The following is a 24,435-nucleotide window of genomic DNA, read 5'->3' on the forward strand; positions in this document are numbered from 1 at the left end:
TTATTTTTATCTTAATCATTAACAACAACTTAATTTTTGAATAAACAAATGTGGCACATTGTGAATTAAATACAAATTTTGAACTTCCTTTAGTTGAAATATTTCACTTTGAAATTGTCAATTGCACTTTTATTAACCGTGTGCATGAAACTGCAATAAAAAAATTACAGAAATTGTCCATTACTTATCAGTATCTGGCAAGAGTAATGTTGCAATACAGATTAAAAAGTGACTTACTCAGTTTTCTCAAGACAAATTGGCACAATACTCTTTTGCAGGGCACCCTCTCTTTGAAGCTTTTTCATGTGCACTAAAGCAGAGTCAGGGTTTAGATTAAGTTCATTGGTCAGTTTCTTGATAGACACCGACTTGCTCTTAGCACACAGGGCTATAACTCGCCGGAACAAACAAGACACCTACAAAAGAAAAGGAGGAAAGGTTGGAGCTATTAACGTGCCAATTACTTAGAGAGCAAAAAAAATACTGAAATAAATCTTACTGCATCAAAATCTTTAGGTGGCTTTGAATTTCCGCATTTTATACACTTGTGAGTTCTCTGTGATTGAGAATTTTCCTCAGAAAATATTTTGTAGCAAGCCTGGAAAAAATTGCACTTGTGATTGAAATAGAAATAAAATTGACCAATTGAAAATGAAAATACACTTGAAACAACTCCTACCAAGTGCTGTAGAGTTCCACATGTTTCACATTTGAGTAAACTTCCAGCACGATCTTCCAATCCACACTCACAACGAATTTCAGGAGTGCTTGGTTCAGAGGAACTTGGGATAGTCTAAAAATAAAAAGGATAAGATTTGCTTTAGTGTTTGGAGAAGATACCAGATAAAGATGAAACTTAAAAACACTACAATGTATAGCTTTCAGTGAGAAGTTGCTCAGTACCTGTGCAAGTTTAGTTTTAATATTCAAAGTATGGAATTTTGTGGACACTTGACCGCATGCCAATTTTAGTCTGTTAGGGTGCACATGATCTGGTGATTCTCCAAAAAATGGTTTGAATCCTGGCGGTTCATAATCTTCTGGAGTACCTGGAAAAATAATTCCAATTTTGATGAAACCAGGAACGCATCAGAGTGACATGATTTCACAAAATGAAACAAACCATCATGATAGTGGATCCTCACAGATGTGAAGCAATTAGGAGGCAGTATGGGTTGAGCAGATGTTGCCACAAGAATGTTTCGCAGAAGAATCCGTATTTCTTCCATAGAAGAGTCTCTCCAAACAGTACCGCCGACATGGATACTTCAAACAACAAAAACACAGGCTGTATCAAGTTAAGGAAAATCAACAAATCAACAGATCAGCGGACCGGGACGGTTTGGGGATGGCACAATAGGTCTAAAACGAAGAAACATGTTGAATAAATTGAGTACTTAGGGCATACTAAGACATTTGATTCAATAGTTTATACTCCCCGACCCGCCCCGCCCCACCTTGATCCATTGATCTGTTGATGTGTTGATTTTCTTTGACTTGATACAGCCATACTTATTCCAAGTTGAACAGCACTAGGTTTTTACAAATAAAAAATGAGGTGACTTACTTTTTAGATGTTTCTATATTTAACAGTGGTTGATCATCATGGAACGTATAATGAAACTCATATGTTTCCAACAGTAAGCCTGTCACATCCCTTATCTCTAAACTTACTGTTTTGAGCTGTAACCAACAACAGTCATGTTAAAGAGAACAAATGTAAAACTGTGGCAGAATACCCCTTCCCTCTCCTCATTGCACTACTTACGTATTTGTTGTCCAAGGCATCAAAGACCCCTTTGAGCCATTTTAAGAGGCAGTCCACCCCATTGTTACGATGGCATGATCTCTTGAGAATCTGTACGTTCTGACCACACAATGATCTTGTTTCAAAATTCTCACTATCAAACAGGTTCCTGAGGAACGCGATGGTAGAGACACATACTCCAGTGAGCTTCTTTATCATGAGCCCCGATTGCTCTCTAGTAGTGGGGGACGGTAAAAGAATTGCCTGCTCATTTTCGCACTGGGGAAAGGAAAAGTGTGGACTATATGTGGTCGAGAATTTCACATCAGAGCAGAGTCAACAAAATTTAAATACCTTCTTAAAGCTCGTGCCTGACGCCATGTTTTCCACTACTCACTCGTTCCTTACCGATCCGTGCTTACCGTTAACAGCTCAGTTCAAACCGTTCGCATCCGTTGCCGCTATTGACCCAGTGTTACCACTATCATGTAACCAAAAAATTAAAAAAAGTGAGGGCAGTCAGAATTTAACCCGTGGATGGATCATCCGTAATTGGAGTTGTTCCGTACGCCTGTTTTATCATCTTCCTACAGAAAAATAAATGGAAATGTGCCATGGTCTTCAAAGGTCTTCAGAATTCTCCCAATTGGCTTTCCCTACCCCTCCCCTCCACCACCACCTCGCCGATAGCTCTGCCCTGCCTGCCGCTTTCCACTTTATTCTAGTTTTGCCTACTCGTTGTTTTCCCATCATCTGCTTGTTCACTGCTCTTCTGTCCCCTACCCTGTTGGCTTTTCTGTTTCCAATTTTTTTTCTCTACTCCACGCGCCGAGCCGAGCTGCCCGTCGCCGCTCGGCCTTCTGATTCGGCCAGTTCCCCGTGTCCCGTGTCGTCGCTCGTCCCGTCCCGTCCCGTCCCGTCCGTCCGCCCGTGCGCCGAGCCGAGAGCCGAGCCGACCGTCCCTCCTCATTCTCTGCCCCGCTCCGCGGTGGAGTGGTTCGGTGCTGTGGATTCGGCTGTGCGGAGACGATAAACTTTGTTTTCCACACTGTTTTCCTCATCGAGCTTTGCGATTTGTCCGAGTGTGGTGATTCCATAACACATTTGTGCTGGCTACTTTTAAGTTGGTCGCTTTCTGCCAACCGGGTTTCGTCCTCATCTGTACCCCCGGACAGTCTCACCATTATTTCTTTTGGAGGTAAGTGTCGACGTCGACGAAGGATGTTTCTGTATCTTACCTGTTGCAATAAATATGCAGTTTCGGATTTTTATGTGTTAATACGCGTGTATGAATTTATGACCATGTTAATCTTGATTTAGCTGTGGCCCAAATAAACAGAGCCCATAACCTTAGTTGGTGTAGGAGCAGAGGATTATTTTGAATAGACCCTTTCTTTCATTTCGCTTGAGAATGTGGCATAGTATCCTTAAATTTAATTTCTCATTGGGTCACACCAGACGATTTTAGAGAATTTTCTCAATGTTTTTCACAGATTGAGAGAGAAATAACTCCCTGCATCCATGGATTTTCAGATTTTTGAAATCTATTGGAATCATTGAAGCTTTATCAAAATTTGTTATTTTTTTGTTGATTTTTTAGACCACCATTAATTTTTTCCTCATTATGTCTATGAGACCAAGGCCTTGTATCTTAAGCCTTGCAGAGAATTTCACATCAAAAGATTTCATTCACTTAATAATGAGTTTCTAATTAGTTGTTCTAACTATCTGAAGTTGATAATATGAAATCTGTTGAAATAGATTAATGTCTTGGTAGGAAAGTTATTTTAAAGCCAGCATAAGGTCAAAGTTCGGTTCAAAGTACACCCCCGGAAGGAAGATGTGAGTGTAGGTGGGGCGGCCTCTTATTTGGCCCGTGGGTTTGTCTGGTGGGGGGTCTCTCTTATCTGCTGATAAAGTTCTCAGTCAAAATGGAGCGCTGACTTCCATTGAGTGTACCCTCATTACACTTATCTTCAGTTTTTGAACCATTGCGATGCTGGTTTGGTAATGTCTTCATTCATGTTAAACAGCGTCCTTCAAATTGTCAGTGTTTAGTTATGTTTTTTGTCCTTTCTTTTTCTTGTGTATCCATTCTGTTGACATTGCTGGGGGCTGGAGAGCATTGGCCTGCTGCAGATCACAACCGGAGGATCCCACAGCTTATTCCAGCTTTTAGCTGTTGCCTGCCGGCGTGATACAGCCCGGGTGCAATCAGAGCGTCTTCTTCTCGCGTGGCTGCGAAGCTGCGAACTGGCATAAGCGTCGCAAGGCTCGCGTCGCGCCTTTAGCACCTTGTTCACAGGGTTGCACTTGAGGGCCGCATTATTTATCTCAACAAAAACGAGTATCTTTTTCTTTTTTTGGTCAGTAGGTACAGTCTCGGCTCGACTCGCGCCTCCTCATTTTGTCTCTTTTTATTGGGGCTCGGGTGAATGGGCTGCTGTGGCAGTGGAGTGCCTCTGGCTGCGTCGGCGCTATCGCTTTGCGTCGAGTCACTACAAGACACGGGCACTGAGTGGAGGACCGAAGGACCGAAGGCGAAGGTCGGCCTTCCTGAGTCCGAGTGTTGCCGGCGAAATGCACGTGGCGAGTCAGGCCCGTCGGGACGCGGGAGCAGAGCGAGCATGAGCAGAGCCACTACTGCGAGTTGTTTACTCCCTTTGCCCTCTTTTCAAACCCCCCGCGCGTGGCGTTGGAAAAAGGAAAGGAATCTTCGCCGGCGCTTAACTGCTTTGATAACCTGTACCACCACGCCGTGCTGGGCCGTGCTGGCCGGGGCTGGGTTGCCTCGGACTTGGACCCCGCCATCCCGATAGCTCCACCCTGCCTGCCCTGCCACCAGCAGCGCCAAAGGTCAACTTACACCATGTGCTGCAGCGCGCACCCACCATTTATTGAACTCCGCCCAAAAAGCGCTGATGACGATGATGAGTGGAGTTTGTCCTGCCAGTCGTGCAAGGCGCTCAGCTCGGGGACGCCGCCCAGTTCGGATGTGGCCGAAGCGCGCCGAAGCGCCTCAGCCTGAGCCGGGGCTTCCCTCGCGCCGCCGCGCGCTCCGCGCACCGGCTGCGGTTGGGTACGCGAACTGGCGCGAGCGGATGCGTGTGCTCGCCGTGCTCGCCGTGCTCGCCGGCGACCCCACGGTAGAACCCCAAGGCGGTCGTCCGCGCTGCACCTTACTCTCGCGGCAGGGCCGCCAATGGCCGCCAAGGGTAGGGCAGCACCGCGGCACGGAGGCACGCGTGGTTGGCACGCACGCCAACGCAAACCAGTCCGAGTTGCCTGTTGCCTCATCGCATCGAGGGGCCCAGGCAGGTCGGCCCGCCGCTGCCCGCCGCCCGGCCCCGTTGCGGTGCACACTGTGCACACTGCACGCGTGGTAGCAGTAGCGGGCCTCTTTGCAGGGCTGTGGGACTTGGCTGCGCCGGAGCACCCCGTGGGTCCCGTGGGCTGGAGGCTCGTTTCCCAGGGCCGCGCCCCGGGCAGGGCCCCGGGCCAACCAGGCCAGCCGACGTTGCGTCGTCGCCGTTCTGCGGGTCTGACGCGCGGAGTGCGGCCGTTTTAAGGTTTTATGTAAATGTCGGAAAAAGAAATTGTAGATAGGAACGGCCCGCCGCCCCCTCGGGATGGATGCTATGGTCTCGCTGCCGCCATGGGGCCGCACGCAACGCCCGGCCGCGGCAAGGCAAAGGCAGCCCGGGCCCCAGCTGCTGCCGTTTGCGGCAACCCGGCGGCAGCGCGAACGCGCGTGCAGCGCAACAGACAAAAGGCCGCAGTGCGCGGGTCCCTCTGCGCACTCCAGCGTGACTCCAGAAGGGCTATCAAGGTCCTTTCCTGGAGAATGTAGGGCGCGAGGCCCGGTTGCACCTCGCCGCTCTTTGGCCGAAGAGCGGACGGATGACAGCGGCGCGGTGCCCCGCACCACTTTCTCTGCGCCCCCGCACTCCTCGCTCTGTCGCCTTCGCACTCACGGGGTGTGCCGAAGGAGTACGAGAGAGACAGCTCCCGCACCGTCGCCGCGCGGCCGGCCGCCGGGAACAGCGCTGCGTCGCCGCGTCCGTTTTGTGTCCCTCTGTTTGTTTCAATTATCCGTGCCGCGCTGTGCGGTGCCGGTGCTCCCCTCCGCCCGAGCCGCCGCCGCCCTCCGCCGCCTTCGGCCCTCGAGGTGAGCTGGTCGATGGCCGCGCTGGCGGACGGGCCGGGCGGGCGGCGTGCTGTTACCAAAGCGGTCCTTGCGCAAACCGCGGCGCGGCCGGCGCGGCCGCCGACAAGCGCATACTCGCGCCGTGCAGTGTGCAGTGCAGGTGCTGCACTTTGTCGCTCGCTTTGCATTTTGCGGAGCAACGGCCGCCGCGCCTTGCGTAGCCTTCCGCGGACGGCCGCGTCTGGAGTCGACGCGACGCAGTCCTGGCAAGTCATCTGCTGCAGACTGATTCCGCACAGCGCTTTGTCTCTTTGTCAGAGCGACGCCAGCGATGTTCGCAGTGTCGTGGCTGGCGTGGCGGGGCGTGGAGAGCGTCCTCCTCCGCGGCGGCGCGGCGCTGCGCGGCCTAGCCGGCCTTTGGACCGCGGCGATAGAGGCCCCGTGAGGCGTGGGGCCGCGGCAGGACGGGGGCACTCCGCTCACTCCCTCCCTCTCCTCGCCTTGATTCTTGTTTTGGACCGCTGCCGATTTATCAGGGCGGCGACGCCACGTGTGTTTTTGTGCCGTGCGAACTGCGAATCCGGATGTTTACTGCGCTGCTGGTTGTTGGTTGTTGCGTTTGACCGGGGCGTCATCCTCCTCTCGGCCCGCTATCGCCGGGGTGGCGGCGGCCCGGCGGCCCTAGCCCTCCATCGCGGGGCTGCTCTTCTCCTCTCCGCGCTCGACGCGCTCGACGCCTGTTTGTCTGGACGTGGCGCGTGTTTTCGTTTTCTCGCTGTGGTGTGCAGCATGGCCCAGCATGGCCCAGCATGGCAGCGCCGGGCCGTACGGCCGAACGAACCTGACCTTGGGAGGCTCGTCCTGAGTCCTGCTGGGCCGACGGCCAGCCGACGCAGCCCAGCCCAGATCCAGCCGCTGCTGCCGCTGCCCCTGGCCGGGTCCATGCCGATGTTGCAACCCGTGGCGGCGGGGCCGGGCGGGGCCGCGTTGCACCGAGCACCGCGGCGTCCCGCGCCCGCCGCGCCCGCGTCTCACGGCTCGGAAAGAAGCCTACGCGATAACCAAAGAGTCATTACGACGCCCGCTTCATTTTTTCGAGGCGCTGTCTTTGTTGGCGCTTGAGGTCGTCGAGGTCGTTTCGCACTTCGGCCGGCCGTCGGGCGGGCAGTGGCGGGCACCGCTCGCGCGCGGTGAAAGCAGCATTGCATTGTCTGGTGGATGTGCCTGTGGCCACGCCCTCGGCCATGCCCTCGGCCGTGCTCGCGGCTGCGGCACGCGGCGGCACGCTGCAGACTGATTCCGGGACTCGGCATTGTCTCTCTCGCCCCTGTACGGCGCGCCCGATGAGTGCGAGAGAGGCGGGGCGACGAAAACGACTCTCGGAATCAGGCCGCTGTGGCACGCTGCGGCCACGACGTGGAGCCTCCGGGCGCCGAACGGTACTCGCGCCGTGTGTCTGAGCCGCCGCGCCACTCGCGTGGCCGTCGGGGCCGAGCCGCCGGGGCCGCACCGCCCCGTTGACGGACAATGTGACGAACTAGTCCTCGCGGACCCTCGCGGGGAGTCGAACCCGCGACTGCCAGGCGGCCCAGCGACCCAGGCTTGGGTGGGTCTTCTCGGCGTACAGTAGGGAATGCCCACAATCCGCGGCCTTCGCCTTGGCGCTGTGCTGCGCTTTGCGCTGCGCGTGGCGGGGCTGGGTGGGGGCCTGCGCCGTGGCGGCGTGCATCGCGGCGTGCATCGCCACCGCGGGGACCGCAGGCGGAAGTGTCATCGCGGCAAATTGCGGCACGGCACGCTGCGGTGCAAAGAGTGCGGCTCGCCGATTTCAACTCGAACGTCGGCCATTATTCGGCGAAGAGCGAATCGCAGGAAGAAGCGCCACCCAGCCAAGGCGGCCGAGGCTTGCCTTGTCTGTCGGGTCGTTGAGGTTGGAGTCCAAGGGTCGCGACGCGGACGGCCAAAGCGTAGAAGGCTCACTGTCTAAAAAGAAGAGATGCAGGACGAGAAGGGTTGGAAATGCGTGGCTTGTCGCGGCCAGCTAGGGGCGGATCCAGAGAGCAGGGCGATGCCACAAAAGCTGCTTACTTTTTGACCGCCTTCGCCGCCTTCGGGGGAGGACTACGCCCCCAGGCCCCCTCGATGCGCGCTTGCTTCGACCGATACGTCAGGAAACGAAGAAAAGCGTCCACTCTGCGGCAGGTGCGGCGCCTTCTGCGGCGTCCGTTTGACGGCGTGCCAACCTATCGCGATGAACTTTGATTTGAATTGTTGACCTGGGGACATTTTTCCCCTTGGTTATCTCATTATTTTGGAGCGGGAAGCGGCGGTGAAAGACAAGTGGAGGCGCTTGTTTTTATCGACAAAACTCGCTGACGGACTCGAAGTGATCCAAATGAGTCTTGCACAATTGACGCCTCGGCTTGACAGGCTTTGGCACCCGCCGGACTGCTATACGGGGCTCCGCAGTGACTCTTGGACTTTGCTCGGACTTTGCCCGCGACGACTTGGCTGGAGTCTTGGACTTTGCCCGCGAGGACTTGGCTGGAGCTGTGAATGAATCAGGACCAGACAATCCTGGCGGTGCGGGGCGGTGACCTAAAATAGCGATGGCCCCTCGGCCGCGCGTCCTCAGGCCGCACACCGGTGGCAGGCACTGCTTTGTGTGCACTCCAGGAGCTCCAGGTGTCTGTGCTGTAGCCTACACTGCTGCCGGCGCGTGCGACGTGATGTGACGGCACAGCAAGTGTCTCGACTGCGCTGCCGTTTGATTCCGCACAGGATCGTTTCGTTCTTTGTCGCACTCCTGGAGTCGAGTCGTAGGGGTGCGAGAGAGACGGAGCGGGGAGTGCGGGCAGCGGAATGGGTCGAGTGGCGACGACGGCGATGCCGCGATGCGCTTTGGCAGCGCAGATGTGTGGTGTTGTCATTCCCCCTCGGCCCCTGCCTCCTCCCGCCTGTGAGAATAGAACGCCGTCACGGTCGTGGACGTCCCCGCCCGGTCCTGCCGCGTGCTGCCGCGCGGTCCAGAGTCCACTTCGCCGGCCATTTCATCCTCGTCGCGCCCCCCTGCGCCCCCCGCCCCGGCGGCTGAACGGCCCGAACCTGCTCCTCCTCGCGGCCCCGCCTTCCCCGCCGGCCCGGGGCCCGGCCTCTCATCGGCGGCCTTATCGGCGCTGTGTACGCGGTGTGTACGTTGGCGCGGCCCCGGAGGTCGCGACGTCGCGAGGGCTTTTTGGCCTCGCACGCATGCGCTGCGGCCCTAGCGGCCACGCGGGCCGCCTCGCCGCCACGGCACTGCGTGCTGCGATGCGCCTACCGCGAGTGACTGGGCCTTCTTCTTTGTCGTCGATGCATCCCGTCCACCTCGCCGCCCTGGCGGCCTGGCCGGCCTGGCGGGCGTCCCGCGTTCGACTTCGTGAAGTCGTACAGTACTTGCCGGCGTTGTTCGCGTGCGCGGCGTGCGCCGCACGACGCCTTTGTCTCGGTGCGCTCGAGAGGAGAGGAGAGGCCCTGTGCGGCGGCGCGTCGCAGCTGCGTCCATGGGGTCATGACGGGAAGAGGGGGAAGGGGGTACTTGTTTGCAAGTGGAGCTGATTGGCGGCCGGCCTCGCCGCTGACGGACGGTCCCTCCCCCTCCCCTCGGCCCCTCGGACCCAATTAGCCACATCTGAGCCGATTGGCGTGTGCGACCAGACCGCGCACCGCGCTGCCGCGCTTTTGGGTCGCCGGCGAGGTGGCTGCGCTGCGGCCTTGCTGCGGCCTTGACCGGGGGCGGTGCCGCGCGGTGCCGCGTGCCGCTGTGCCTGGCGGAGGCCCTGCCGCAGGTACAGTACTGTATGTGTACTCGCGGTTCAGCCACTGCTGCCGCTCGGAACCTGTGGCGGCTTCCGGTCGAGCCATTCCGAAGAGCAGTTTCGTTGCTCTGTCTCTCTCTCTCGGGCGCGGATCCCTAGGCGACGCCCCGTGAGTGCGAGAGAGACAGAGCGATGCAACGACTCTTGGGCCCCGAGGTTTGCAGTGCATACCGCCACGTTCACGTTGTCCGTGCTGACATTTCCTCCAGTGACTTGACGCCCAAGTCCGTGCCGCGCCGCGGTGGCACTCGTAGCTGAGGCCCCAGTCCCTGGCGCCACCGCCACCTGTTGCTGCTTGGGCCGCCATGGCGCGCCAGGGATGAGGTTTGATGGCCCTTGTGGAAGTTGGACTAATTGGTTTGCATTGTCATTCTTGTTGGCAGGTCCTGTTAGGACTCCCACCAGGGCGCCATGGCAGAAGCCCATTCTGCCGTAGCCTTTTCATTTTCCATCACCCACGAGGGATGGGACGTCAACTTCGACAGGGAAGTTCTGCACCTCGTCTGGTCTTCCGGATTCCGGTCATGGAAGAAGAGGCTATGGAGATTTCAGGTACAGTCACGCGAGTGTACTGCAAATTTGTGAAATGATTTAATTAAAACATGTTTTAATTGTGTATTTGTGCCCTCTACCAAATCCAGAACAGTGTGAAAAATGGAGTGTACCCAGCTCCTTTGCAGAGCCTGTGGGCAACAGTGGGAATACTAGTTGCACTTCACTTTGCTGGTGTTAGACTTCCTATAGGACTTGTGGGAATGCTCTTACCGCACTTACCAAGGTTGGCTTTGAAAAAATTCTTGTTTTAACATACAGACACTTTGAGTTTTCCACATAAAGTTAACGTTTGACTTTGTCTGCAGCACAGCGTTTCACTGGCAGGTGGTGGCATGCTTCACTGTGGCACTGAGTGTGTGGTTGGCTATAATTATGGTTATAAGGTATACATTGAGAATGTTGCTGATGTACAAAGGTCAGTTTGGCAAGCAATCCTCAGGGAACTGTTGACCAAATACTTCTTAAAAACCGTAATAAATCCATAGCTTCAATGATGATTTTTTTTTCTTTTATTTCTAGGGTGGATGTATGAAGAGAGAGGACGTGGCAGATCCATTTCTTTAAAAACCAAATTGTGGCTTTTGTTAGTTAAATCATTGTCCGGTGTCAGCCGCCCCATGCTATACTCTTTCCAGGGCTCTCTTCCAAAATTACCGGTTCCTGCTCTTGATGATACTGTGCATAGGGTATAAAATTTACTTTGTACATTTCTGTTTGACTGCTTTCCTCAACTAAGAGTTTTTTTCTAAACATATTTTCTTTTCATGTAGTATTTAAGAAGTGTCCGTCCACTTTTGAATGATGATGAATATCACCGAATGGTAAAACTTGCTGAGGAATTCCAAAAGGGCATTGGTATGAAGCTGCAGCGATACCTCAAACTGAAGTCATGGTGAGCCTAATTTTCAGCGTTTCATTTTCCCACATTCAATTATTGTTCTTACCCTTCTGATTTCTACTGCTTTAGGTGGGCAAGCAACTATGTTTCTGATTGGTGGGAAGAGTATGTTTACTTAAGAGGCCGATCTCCTCTTATGGTAAATTCGAACTTCTATGGTATTGATGCTATTTTGATGCATCCTACCAAAATCCAAGCTGCCAGAGCTGCCACTGTCATTCATACATGTCTCCAGTATCGTCGCTTGATTGAACGTCAAGAAATGGAACCTGTAAGAATTTTAGCCAGATTTATGGAATACATATTTTAAAAGAAGTTGACTAGCTACTACTTTTTGTGCTCTTGTTTCAGATCCTTATTCAAGGCCTTGTTCCTTTGTGCTCATGGCAATATGAACGTCTTTTTAACACTACAAGAGTGCCAGGGGTTGAAACTGACCGCATTGTGCATTATGCTGACTCTAACCACATTGTTGTGCTTCACCGTGGTCGGTACTTCAAAGTCCTGATTTACTACAAGAACAGGTTGCTTCTACCATGTGAACTTGAAGTGTAAGTCCTACAGTATATAAGTTTTATTTATTGAAGTGTTTATTCCCTTATACCTTTTTACTAAATGTTGATATATTTTTGCTCAGGCAAATGCAAGCTATTTTGGAAAATAAGACTGAACCATTGCCTGGTGAAGAAAGATTAGCAGCTCTCACTGCTGGAGAACGTACGCACTGGGCCAACACAAGGCAGGAGTTTTTCTTCAAGGGCACTAACCGTGTTTCACTGGATGCAGTTGAGAAAGCAGCGTTTGTTGTTAGTCTTGATGATGAGCCTTTTGAGTTTGACCAGGTACAAATTTACATTTTGAAAGTAGAATGTTCACTTCAATGATGATACAATTCTGATCTAAACATTTTAATATCTTATTGCCAGAGCCGTCCTGAACTCTTGGACAAATTTGGCCGTGTCCTTCTGCATGGCAAAGGATGTGATAGATGGTTTGATAAATCTTTCACTCTATGTATCGGCTCCAATGGCAGGGTAAGGCTCTGATTAATCAAATAAAATTATATTTGTATGTTTTTAATGTCACATGTTGGGAGTGTTGAAATTATTGTCTCTGTTGCAGATTGGCTTTAACTCCGAACATTCATGGTGAGTGAAATTCAGTGTCTGTTCCAGTCTGTTGCTTTTAATACAGTCCTTGAAAAATGAACAATGCAGACCAAATTTACCTGAGACAGTGGGGTTGGCAGTTGGCAGCATTCATTTAACATGTTCTGATTATAGCTGATTATGCAACTGATCTATTTTGATATAAACCTCCTGTTTTGTTTCATTCTCTCACAAAGCGTAGTCATTTTTAAATAAGTTAGACTCTCAACAGATTCATTTAAGTGAATCCATTCTTCTGATAGGTGTGGCTGTTGGTAGAACGTTTGTTTTATTGTTTTTAGCTTTTCTTCAGCACTATGTGAGGAAGATTTCCACAGAATTAATCAATTGCAGTTTGGTTGGAATTAATGGTTGTCGTTCGTATGTTGAAAGCAAATATGATTATGGTCTCTTTAACAGCATATGATGTTTGTGTTTTCCATGACCTGCAGGGCTGATGCAGCTGTAATGTCCCATCTATGGGAATTTGTTTTGACAGAGGAAGCTATGCTTGCTGGGTAAAATAAAAAATGTTCCATTCTCCCCTAAAATATTTAAACTATGTATTAAGATTGCTTCTCCTTCTGCTCTTCTGCTTGCAATGTCTTGAGCATCTTAGTGGCTCCAAACTAGATAAACAGTTTGTTAAAGGCTTTATAATTACAATCACTCTTCAAATTCTTTTCTTTGAACCATAGCAATGGATTTGGTCCCAATATATTTTTCAGTTTGGGATATGAAGCCTTACTCACTGTGTACCTGTATAATACACTAAATATTTAATGGTGATGGGGTCTTCTTGCAGCTCTAGGATTCATCTCAAGCCCTGTTGCCACTTTATTAAACAATAATGTTTCACAATGAATACAAGTTAACTTGTTAAAGGTTATTATTTTAACTTATCTTACTTACATGAGAATCCAGATTAAACTCATGACTGGATCAACTTTCAGCAATTGCAAAATGAGCTTCTCAAATGGTAGACATTAGTGTTTTCAGAACCAAATGGATCCAGTATCAGAACTTTCTTGTAGTCTTGTCAGATGCTTTTATTTATTTTTTGTAGATATTATTTTCAGTTATTTCTGTTGCTTTTCAACTTTGAGCAGTGGTGTTATTTTAGCTGTATAGTCATTCTTTTTCTTATTGGTATCCTCACATGTAAGAACCAACTTTTTACATTCTTTCCAAACAAAAATTCTCTCTTTTTGGTGTGTGTGTGTTATTTTTGTTGTTTTTTTTTGTTTTGTTTTTAAATCTTTTAGTGAAGTGGTAGGAAGTTAGTGGTGCAAGGTTCTGTCTTACTCTGGTGCAAACTGTGTACTATAGTCGTTTCTATTGCTCACCAGGGCTGACGCCCCTGTCATGGGACATTTATGGGAACATGTGATGGCTGGAGACAATGAAATCGGGTAACTCTTCTGTTTTTTTGTTTTTTTTGTCTTGATTTGTTTTTCTCATCCTCCCTGGTCATACATTAAGGTATTTTTCATTGTGAATGCTTCAAAACTTAATCCCTGCATATCTTGAACATTTCCTGTATCTAACAAATCCCTTGGATAGAATAGAATTTTGTTGTTTCTTTATTCAGTCAAAACAGACTTTTGAATCTACCGTTATGGTTTTATCGACTATTTCTGGTCTCACATGACTTTGTGCCCACTTGTTCTATGGTCATCTTTCTTTCTTAATTATGCATGAGTGTTCCTTATTTTGATGCATGCTGCTAACATACCTTAAATCTGCTAATGCTTTTCTGAAATCAAACTAGAAATTTATTTCCTAATACATGTGCAAACAAATTATTCTTGCATATTTTGCTATCAGCACAAGCTAATCCCTACATTTAAGAAGCACTAGGCCTCTTGCTAGTTTCCTCCTCCTTCAGAAACTAATGAACATCTCTTTACATTCCTTTTCCATTTTACAATGGAAACATTACAGTGAAACCTACTTTTACTGAGTTATTGGGTATAAGATGGAAAATGCATTAGATTTAAATTTGCGGAAACTAGTAATCATGGAAAGTCAGTGAATAAAACTTGCAATATGCCATATGCAACTTTAATACGTATTAGTGTAGGTTTCACTGTCATCCATAGAAAAAAAGCATTATTAACCCTTTAAAAGCATAAAAATTTGAGTTTTATATTTCACGTCTAGTGAAAATGTTCAGGAGTACTAAGACAAGCATTTTTTGCTACCTGTAGATATGGGCCTGATGGGCATACAATTGGTGAACCTGAATTCACACCCCCTGCACCTACTCGATTGCAATGGGACTTCAATGAGAAAGCTCTTGCTGCCATTGACACTTCATTTAAGGTATGATTCATGTTATAAAGAATACTGCATCTAGCACATTAAACCTTTGTGTTGATTGTTTTTCTCTGTTGCTCTCAAGTTGGCCCAAAATCTTTTGAGTGATGTTGATTTGAGGATCTATGTTCACGATGCTTATGGAAAAGGATTCATGAAGGACTGCCGTTTGAGTCCTGATGCATATATTCAGATGGCCATGCAGCTTGCCTACTACAGGGTATGTTTCTATTACTGAAGAAAACCAGCTCTTTCCTTGTAGTATTTTATTGTATTTAATCTTAATTTCTGTTCTTCAGGATGCTGGAAAGTTCAGTTTAACATATGAGGCATCTATGACTCGTTTGTATCTTGAAGGACGAACTGAAACAGTAAGACCATGTACAATTGAATCTGCAGCTTGGGTCAAAGCTATGGAAAACAAAAACTCTAATGTAAGTAAGAACTGAAATACTAAACTGCACCACTTCTTCCCTTTATTTCCCATTTTTGTTTTAATTTTGTCTTTTCTACAGACCGAAGAACGAATTGCCCTTTTGCAAACTGCTTGCAAAGTTCATCACCAAGGCATTCAAGATGCCATGTGTGGGAAAGGCATCGACCGCCATCTTTTCTGTTTATATGTTGTTTCAAAGTATCTGGAAGTAGATTCTCCCTTTTTAAAGGCATGTTTCTGATGACTACCTTACCTTTGGTTTTACTGATATGTGATTTTGAAAATTATTGTTTTTCTTATTCTTATTGCTTTCTTTTTAGGAGGTATTAAGTGAACCATGGAGGCTTTCAACATCTCAAACTCCTCATGGCCAGACCAACAAAATGGATCTGAAGAAGTTTCCTAAGTGTATTAGTGCTGGAGGTGGCTTTGGCCCTGTTGCTGATGATGGCTATGGTGTCTCTTACATTATCGCTGGTGAAGATCTCATCTTTTTCCATATATCATCTAAGCGCAGCTGTAGCACTACTGTAAGTATCAAAACTTACACTTTACTAAACTCTACTTCATTATGTTGTGATAATTTTACTCATTTTTTTAAAAATTGCTTTTTGATTATCAGGACTCTAGCAGGTTTGCCAAAACTATTGAGAAATCATTGGCTGATATTCGTACTCTTTTCCTTGACTATAAGAGTTCAAGACAACAGAAAGTTAAAAATGAAAAGAAGACGGACTAGGTTAGTTCTGTTCAGTGCATTGACCTCTCTTGACCGCGAGTCAGGTCTAGAAGGGTCTTTGTTTGTCATCTTGAGGGGTTTAGTCCAAGGTTATGTTACCAGTCTTCAACCCTTCAGCAGATGACCTATGCTATGATATGTGGTGTTAAAAGTTAAAGTGCAATCACTTAGGTTTTAAATAACATTTGTATATAATTGTTAGTCTTAATTGTTGTTTACTTGTTGCATCTAATCATGTGAATTCGAGGAAACATACATTAATTGTTTTCATGAGATTTTCTATAGTGTTTTGTGTCCTCAAAATCTGTATATTGGTGGATTTTAAGCTTTTCTGTTTACTCTGATTCATGTGATATATTAAATTCATACTTGATCCAAATTAAACCTGTAATTGAGGTATTAACTGAAGGGAGACACATGTATAGCCTCTGAAGGCATTGACTTGTGATAGAAAATGTATTGAACTTGCATCTTTCAAGACCAATTAAGATCATTCCTTGTTTGATAAAGACATATAATGCTCTTTAGAAACCAAATATAAAATCTTATCTTGCTTCTGTCCCAAACTCATCTTAAATTGTTTCTTAAGACTGTTTCCCAAATGGCTTCTTATTTTTAAATAATCCTTTTTTTATACATTTTTTTTCTTTTTAAAGTGTGAATTTTTCAACCTAAGTTGTGTGTAGTGCTAATGCAGTAATGTGTGATGGATCTAGTGTTGCATGGAGGACTTTCTTGCAGGTAAATCCTGTAGTAGGGTGAGAATTCTCATATTTAAAATAAACGAACTTATCTCACTCTCAACCATAAGCAGATGACTTCCTCATTCGTTTTCATGTGAGCATTTGCTTTTGAGCGTCTTCATGTTACTAAAACTAAGCTTCCATTCTGAGATTTTTCGCTCAACACCGAAATGAAATTATTATCAAAGGTTATTGTTTTGAATATGGTAAGTGGCATTGTGATTGCTGAATGTGTTCCTGCCTGCCTCACATGTGCCAATAATAAGGAGAAAATTTATTTGCTTGGAATGTCCTTCCACCAAATGCCCAGGCAATGTGAAAAGTTCATGTGATATTGAAGTGAAATATGGGTGTTGTATGAAGAAAATGTGAACTTCAACAATGTACAATAATTTAGTTTCAAAATATGTTTGACATTTGCTTACTATGTGCTTATATCTTACGTTTGGGGCTGCTCTTTGTACTCTTTAAAAGCTCAATCACTTGTTTTTAGGTGCTGGTTCACATTTTGTTGTCTTAGGTTTAATTTTAAAAATCTGTTGTCTTTTCTCCTTCTCCCATCCTTGTTTAGTGCATCATGTTACAACAGATGCCTTGTTATTCTGACTTTGGAGTAAGGTTTTTGCTCAAGAAAGTAGCTGTTGCAATTTAATCTAGTGTTCTAATGACTATGTACTACCTTGATTTTTCTAGCATTAGTTTTGTGACAAGATGACTAATATATTTTATTTCCCCTAATGTAGATTTTTTTTCATTTTACTATTCTGAAGCTAAATGAGTAGCTCTGGTATGCTGTTTGATTGTATTAATAATAAGTTAACCACTTGCAACATATTTTTTGAGTAAAGTGCAAAGTGTAAGGGGTTGCTTTGGTGCTTCTGTATTCATAATTTGTTCAGCAATGACATGCCACTTACCATTATCTGATCCTTTGAATATTTTCAATGCAAATTTACCTCACTATTTAACTGACATTTGTATTTCAAGCCTATTGGAACCAAAGCAAGAAACTCCTGTCAGGACATTCTTTTGGGCCATTATATTCGATTAATCCCTCACTCGCCACGTCACAATTTGCACTGCCGACTCTAAATGAAGGAAAAGAATGAGTCTTCCTGTTTTTACTTCTCTTGTCATGTTTTCATTTTTTTAAAGAGTTTCTTTTAAATGAGGCACATACATTTTCTTACTTTTGTATACATTAGATTTTTCTCCAAACATCGCCCTGCAAGTCTAGTTTGATTCAGATTTTACTTCATATTTCATAGTGCCTGTGTTTGTTGACAAGAGAATCTCCTTCCCTTACTGAGACAGTCTGTGTGTTATTTTTGCATCGATTTGTGATTTGTTTTTTTATGGATGTGAGGTGGTGATGAGGGAGCTGAGCTCTTGTACCTGTTTCTTCTTATGTAACTTTTTAAAATAATCCTGGCATATACATATCATGACTTGTATTATTCTTTGTCTTCATTGGAATGCATTTTTGGTATGTGTCCATGCAGAAGAAACTGACTTCTAGACTGTAATTGTTATTATTACAATAATTATAATATACGAAAATAAAAGAAACTGTTTTATTATGAAGTCTTGGCTCAGTTTCCTTTAACTTCAACCATCAGTTTTTACATCAGAGTGCTACAGCCATGGCTTTTCAGAGTGCACCAAACATGAAGACAAGCACATGGACAGAAGGAGTTGGTTACTGAGGCAAGGGAAAAGCTGATTTCTAAACACGATTCATACATACAGACTGAAAATCAAGAATATTACCAATAACATCAAATCTCAAACCACATCAAAAGCCGCGTTACGAAGAGTTCCTAAAATACAGGTGCGCTACCTAAAAAAAAAAAAAATACCATCAACTACACTAGAAATACTTGAATAACAATATATTTGTTGTCACGTGGGGGAGTAACACCGTCACTCTTCTTGACACGCAGTTCTCAGCCAAAACAGTACAGATCGGATAGTCCGGCGAGTCCACATACTTGCTGAAAGAAGTGGAGGCCTGGCCGGCACGCCACTGGCTGGCAGGCCTAACGCGGTTTAGGCTTTCTGGGCGCTCGGAGGCTAGCGCCATGTGGTCTGTAAAGTTAAGGGCGCGCGCCCGAGCGGCGCCGCGCCGAAGCGCCCGAGCGCCGCCCGCGGAACGAAAACATCTCCAAAGTGCACTAAAATATATATTTTTGGAAAGGGGATGGTTCAGGGAATCCAACTATTGACCCACTTTTTGGTTTTGAGCATTCACGTTCGAGTTCATGGCATGTTTTCGTTCCGCGGGCGGCGCTCGGGCGCTTCGGCGCGGCGCCGCTCGGGCGCGCGCCCTTAACTTTACAGACCAATGCTAGCGCATGGCTAGGCCGGACCCTAGGGCGCTAGGGCGGCTGCTTGTGGCTGGGTCGAGGGTCCACGTAGCCGGGGGGCAGCACCAGCTCCGTGTACGTGTCCGTGCGTCGGAAGCCTCCCTCCGGCAGCGTGCCGCGCACTATGGTCACGGGCTGCATCGGAGGGTAGGCGGGCTCCAGGGGCCCCGCCACGTCGCCCAGGTCCGCGTCGTCCACGTCGTCGTCCTCGCCGTCTGCACTGCCGGTCGAGGGCCCCAGGCTGTCATTGCGGCTGTGTCTGCGACGTGACCGCCCGGAAACGGAACGGGGAGGAAAATCAATGCCGTTGTTTGCACAGCGCACACACACCAAGTTCTGGCCTAGAGAGGACATTTTTGGCTTTCCCCGCGAGTTTACGCTTCACTATTTTTATTCCTTTCGGCGTCTTCTCCGGTGGATTTTACTCGAGCCGAAGGTGGAGCCGGTAGCTTACCGTAGTTACGACAAGCCTGCCCATTTGAGCACAAATCTCAAGGCAAATCTGCGCCAGTTGTGCTGCATTCTCTTGCACGGCAGTGCAGTCGAACGCACCTAAGGAAATGATTTGTGCTCGTCTCAACCGCCGTCTAAATTGAGTAGAGCCAAAACTACGCTGGCGCAACTGAGCGCCCAGCGACGTCGGCAAAGACTGCTGGACCAACACACACGAGCTCACCGGGTTGCCTACCCGCCCGATCACAGGCGGCCTTCGCCTGAGTCGTTTGCAATTCGTGTTGGGTGGGCGTCCTGCAGGCTGATTCCGAGGGTCGCTTTCGTCGCCCTGTCTCTCTCGCACTCACAGGGCGTCCAATGCAGATGCGAGAGAGAGAGAGAGAGAGAGAGAGAGAGAGAGAGAGAGAGAGAGAGAGAGAGAGAGAGAGAGAGAGAGAGTGTGTGTGTGTGTGTGTGTGTCGGAATGAGCCCGCTGGCCATGCCAGGGAGGGCCAGGGAGGGTCTTACCTGCGGAAAATGGCCGTCTCGGTGCCCTGCGGCCCCTGCGTCTTATAGCGCGCCTCCACCTCGGCGGGCAGGCCGCCCACCACGTAGGGCTGGATGAGGCCGTCCGGGCCGGTCACGGCCGTCACGGGGGCGGACACGGACAGCGCGTCCTCCAGGGCCTCCACGCCGGCAGTGGCGTCCGAGGAGCTCGGCGTCGACGTGGAGCCGCGCTCCGACGCCGCGCCCGCCACTCCGCCCTCGGGCTGGTGGTGGTGATGGTGGTGCACGCGGATGAGCTGGTGGCGCTTGCGGAAGCACATCCCCACCAGGAAGGACGTCGCCGAGGTGACGAGGAGCAGCGCCAGCACCGCGATGCCGAACCTGTGAGACCGGACGGACCGGACGCCTGTCACTGCCTGCCATTCACTCCGGCCGAGGCTCACGAGGGCGGACCCAGGGAGGCTTCAAGGAGGCCTTGTCGCCAAAGTTCCCTGACTACAGGAACAAAGGGCAGCTAGCCTCACCCCCCCCCCCCCCCCTGCCCCCATGGATCCGCGCCTAAACTTTAGCCTGTCGGCGCCGTGAAAAGGTGTACTTCCTTGAAGGGAACGCTTACCAAAAGTACCAGGTCTCCCAGATCTCCTTGTGCTGGCGGTTCACAAAGCAGCAGTGAAGGTAGCAGCAGTACTGCTCGTCGGTGGGGCATTTGGACCTAGAATGAATTCAATGACATTGACGCGTACAACGTCCCGCTTCGGCCGCTTCTCCCTCCTTGGAAAGGTGGAAGACGGACCTTAGTTCCTGTGACAGGTTGCGCAGAATGAGGTTGCATTCGTTGATGTATCGGGCCATGAAGTTCGGGCCCGAGCACCCGCGCTGCGCACCAGCGGGCCGTCCTCTTCGCCACCTGCAACACGCCGTAGAGGTGGTAACTGGGGGGCGCCCCTAGTGGAAGCACAGTTCATCGCTTTGTCTCCCTCGCACCCCTAGAGGGCGCCGAAAGAGTCCGAGACATACAGACCGACGAGCTCTTGTTCGGAATGAGCCTGCAGCGGGGAGTAGCGGTACCAGACCAGGTTAGGTTAGGCCCGGGACTGCCCTAGTCTCGGGTCCCGTAGGCAGCGACGCGGCACATTGCTCCTTGGCATGCTGCGCGTGCTGCGTGCTGTGCCGCCACGGTGGACACGGTGTGACAAACTGCCTCCGTGGGGGTTGGCACTGGGCGGGTCCGGGCCGTGCTGGGCTTCTGGACTGGGCTGACGTCAACGGCTTGGCGCATTGAAAGGCGCCTTGACGAGCGATTCAAAAGAGCCGTTTCGTCTGTCTGTCTCTGTCGCACTCTTGGGGCTCTCCATAAGGGTGCGAGAGAGACAGAGGGACGAACAGGTCTTTTGAATCGTTCGGCAGCCGAAGGGAGGAACGCGTTACCGCCCCCGTAGCCACGGCCGCGGCTGAATGAAAAGAATGAATGCCGGCCTCGGCACGTCGGCAAAGGGGTGTCGCCCGGCCCGGCCGGCCCGGCCAGACCGCCACCGCGTGTCCCTGTGAGTCCGTTCTTCGTTCTTCGCTCGCGCGGTTCGCTTTGTGTCCCACTTTATTCAAGTATCGAACGCGCACCGCGCCGGCACCGGCCCGGTCCGTTCGTTCACTGCTCAATGCCTGTGGGCGATTTCGATCAGCACCGCGAGGCGCGGCGCGGCGCGCTGGGCCGCCCGGAGCTTAGCCCGGCGACAGCCCCAGCCCGGCGGCAAGGGTGCAATCAGACCCACCGGACGCACAATGGCATAATGTAGACGCGCGACCGGTCGCTAACGACTTTCGCGACGGCGCATGCACTGCGGCCTAGGCCTTGGAGTAATACTGTGGGGAGTCCTAACTGGCGCGGCGGTGGGCCGAGCTGTCCTGACGAATGCTAGAGAGAGAAAACCACCCGGTCGGAAAGGCACTCCATGAAACCGACCGAATTCATCGATGCTGATTACATCCCGTCCATCTCCTTCGCCTTCTAAATCCATTTCTCAAAACCAGAACTTTCTAAGTTGCCCCAGTCAGGAGCTATATGGTGGCAAAGTTCAGAAACTATCTCTTTCTCTCTCTGCGATTCGCCGGACACCTAGTGCCACGCACAGAAACGCCCTGAACTCCGGAACGGTATGGGTTAGCTCCAATCTGTTTGCATCCCGTAAATCCTCACTCTTTTTGTGACAAGATGAGCTATTGGGAAAGTCTCTAAGTTGAAAATCAAGCCTTCAGGGCGTTGGCAAACAGAAAGGTGCAGCTCTAGTTAGGACTCCCTAACAGTATTACTCCAAGCCTAGGCGACAAATCGAACGATTGCGATGGCAAAATTGGCGTCCAATCGACGACCCTCTGCCACGGCAGGTGGGTACGAGACCTACCCCGAGGCCTTTGCCATGCACCCACTTGGTACCGGGCAGTACCGGGCGGGTGGGGCTTCCCTGTGATGTGACACACACCGCAATGCCCTGGTGAGCTGCGGAGTCCCTTTTCTCCCTTTCCGACTGATCTGTTTGTCCATCAAGGGCATGTTGGTGGAGCGCCGCGTTCTGGCCGGGTTCGGTGCTGATTGGTCGTTGCGATTTCGGCTTTCGGCGTGCAACCCCACGCGAGCCCCCATTGGGGCCGCGTCGCACCGCGTGGCCGCTTGGCTTGGCCCCGCCGTGTCCGGCCCGATACACTGGCGTCGCCCCGTCGCTCGCGGGCCCGGCCCGGGCCGAGCCAGACCGGCCAATTCCCCGGCCATGTGCATCACTTTACTACACTGCTAAAACTAAGGCGCAGCATTGCGCTCCAAGGAGGGTGCCTTTCTTCAAGTCTACAAAGGAAACTCCCCCATGCATTTAGATGGGACGAGCAAGGTGCACAGTGGGCCAGAACACCGGTGAAGGCGGCCAAAACCCTAGACGCGTTTTGAGCTCCAGAGTCGCTATACAGGACTTGAGCCGAACGTGTGACCCCACCAATGGATTCCTCGTTCGGAGAGCAATCCATTGGTGGGTCTTGCGTTCGGTTCGAATCCCATTTAGCGACTCTGGAGCTCAAAACGCGTCCGGGATTTTGGCTGCCTCCACCGGTCTTCTGGCCCACTGTGAGGTGGTCATGCTCCCGTTTGCTTCAAGAAAGGCGTGAGCGCCGGTACACTCGAAGGCGCTCGCCAGGTGGAACCGGATTCCGCCTTTTTTCACGCTCGCGTTGGACAAACATAGCGGTTCGATATGCAGTATGCAGTCTCCGACGACTGCCATCGGCAAGGTCATCGGGGATCTATTGGCGACGCCGACTCGACTTCCGGACTCATGACAGTTATTATTTCCAACCACTCCCTCTCCCACTCCCGGCCCGCAGTGCTTGGGTGACCCTCCATGTCATTGCTGCGTCGTTCGGACCGACCGAGAGCCGATACTCTGATTTGTCGCGCTGCGTCCGCCGCACTAGAAAAGGTCAAATGAAATGACGCCGATTTCATCGCCAAAAATAAACCGATTCGACGTTGAAATTGTTTACGCATTGTTCTGCTCCAGGATTTCTTGTCCTCCAAATGCTGCCTGAAGTCTTACACCTCCCAGACGCCCAAGCCTCCAAGAGCTGCCTTTTTGGAGGTCGGAAGTGCAAAACTTCGTTCCATTCGATAAATTGGGGAAGGCGGAAAAAGGGATAGATCGGGGGGGGGGGGGATAGACCGCACGTCAACTGGAGTGGCAGTCTTGACCGCTTCGACGTCTCCACCTCGCGAGACTCTTCGCCACACGTTCGCAAAGGTTAGCGCGTGGGCCGGGGCCGTGCGGTGTCCCCGCCCAGGCGAAGGGGCACGCCGGCACGCTGTAGGCGGGCACGCCGGCACGCCGTGCACGCAGGCAAGGGGAAGCCAGAAGCCATCGGGCATCGAACACAGAGCAGAACGGACGGCGGACATCGACCGGTGGGGCCGCTGCCGCTGTCCGGCCCTCGCCTCGCGGAGGACCTTCAGAAACGCTTGGGACAGGCCGCACTTTCCGTTCAAAAGGGTAGATTTATGTTCGCCATGTTCCGGTGCGGATTGAGGCATGTAACTTTGGGACCAGGCGCGACTGCGACTCCCGCTTGCACTAAAACCGTGTGAACATGGGATGCACGCGTTACTATCACCCTACGTACTGCCACTACTTGGTTTAGATTTCCCTCACGTCCAAACCTATTTCAGGCTGAATCTCCCTAGCCGAACACCGGCCCGGCAGGCTCCGACGATGTCCAAGACAGCGACCACTTCGTCGATCCTGGTGGCGGGACATCCCCCGTCTCATAATGTTCGCGAGGTTCGTGAAGGAACGGCGCCGCTCTCCCCGTTGACTCCTCGCCTTCGCGACGTCCCGGTCCGGCCGTCGGCCACTCAGATGGGGCGACCCTCTCACTTGGCAGCTGGCGGACGTGGCCGGCGCGGTCGTGGCCGGCGCGGTCGTGGTCGTCGCGGACTCCAGGCGAGGCGGCCACCGCGGCGCGCTGCGCGTTACGGCGGGCCACGCGACTCGACTGGCCGCGACGCC

General features: G+C 50.6%; 3 protein-coding genes across 5 annotated transcripts; 1 reads left to right on the forward strand and 2 right to left on the reverse strand.

Moving 5' to 3' along the window:
* Nucleotides 1–6: 6 nt before the first annotated feature.
* On the reverse strand, nt 7–2,392 carry LOC117653906 (HORMA domain-containing protein 2-like). 2 transcript variants are annotated; one of them, XM_034399917.1, is made up of 10 exons: nt 2,317–2,392; nt 2,102–2,228; nt 1,769–2,026; nt 1,568–1,683; nt 1,124–1,266; nt 904–1,049; nt 680–793; nt 500–598; nt 238–416; nt 7–150 (listed from the first exon to the last, which is right to left on the reverse strand). In XM_034399917.1, the coding sequence occupies exons 2-10, from the start codon at nt 2,126–2,128 to the stop codon at nt 90–92; spliced, it is 1,143 nt and encodes a 380-aa protein (XP_034255808.1). In that variant the 5' UTR covers nt 2,129–2,228; nt 2,317–2,392; the 3' UTR covers nt 7–89. The 2 variants fall into 2 exon arrangements, with proteins under 2 accessions (XP_034255808.1, XP_034255807.1); XM_034399916.1 differs by having other exon boundaries at nt 2,102–2,372.
* A 234-nt stretch (nt 2,393–2,626) lies between these two features.
* On the forward strand, nt 2,627–18,169 carry LOC117653904 (carnitine O-palmitoyltransferase 1, liver isoform). Of its 2 annotated transcripts, none has more exons than XM_034399912.1 (18): nt 2,627–2,945; nt 10,135–10,303; nt 10,393–10,529; nt 10,612–10,721; nt 10,826–10,992; nt 11,077–11,198; nt 11,274–11,475; nt 11,556–11,755; nt 11,842–12,046; nt 12,131–12,238; nt 12,327–12,352; nt 12,805–12,870; nt 14,563–14,677; nt 14,757–14,891; nt 14,971–15,105; nt 15,187–15,336; nt 15,428–15,637; nt 15,730–18,169. In XM_034399912.1, exons 2-18 carry the CDS (start codon nt 10,163–10,165, stop codon nt 15,844–15,846), a joined length of 2,346 nt encoding a protein of 781 aa, XP_034255803.1. In that variant the 5' UTR covers nt 2,627–2,945; nt 10,135–10,162; the 3' UTR covers nt 15,847–18,169. The 2 variants fall into 2 exon arrangements, with proteins under 2 accessions (XP_034255803.1, XP_034255804.1); XM_034399913.1 differs by lacking the exon at nt 12,805–12,870 and adding an exon at nt 13,702–13,764 and having other exon boundaries at nt 2,628–2,945.
* LOC117653908 lies at nt 18,150–24,329 on the reverse strand. Its single transcript, XM_034399919.1, has 6 exons — nt 24,087–24,329; nt 20,688–20,801; nt 20,511–20,606; nt 19,916–20,275; nt 18,936–19,214; nt 18,150–18,672 (listed from the first exon to the last, which is right to left on the reverse strand). Exons 2-5 carry the CDS (start codon nt 20,744–20,746, stop codon nt 18,968–18,970), a joined length of 762 nt encoding a protein of 253 aa, XP_034255810.1. The 5' UTR covers nt 20,747–20,801; nt 24,087–24,329; the 3' UTR covers nt 18,150–18,672; nt 18,936–18,967.
* Between the last annotated feature and the right edge of the window lie 106 nt (nt 24,330–24,435).

Source organism: Thrips palmi, unplaced genomic scaffold, assembly GCF_012932325.1.
Source record: "Thrips palmi isolate BJ-2018 unplaced genomic scaffold, TpBJ-2018v1 HiC_scaffold_8, whole genome shotgun sequence".
Lineage (NCBI taxonomy): Eukaryota > Metazoa > Arthropoda > Insecta > Thysanoptera > Thripidae > Thrips > Thrips palmi.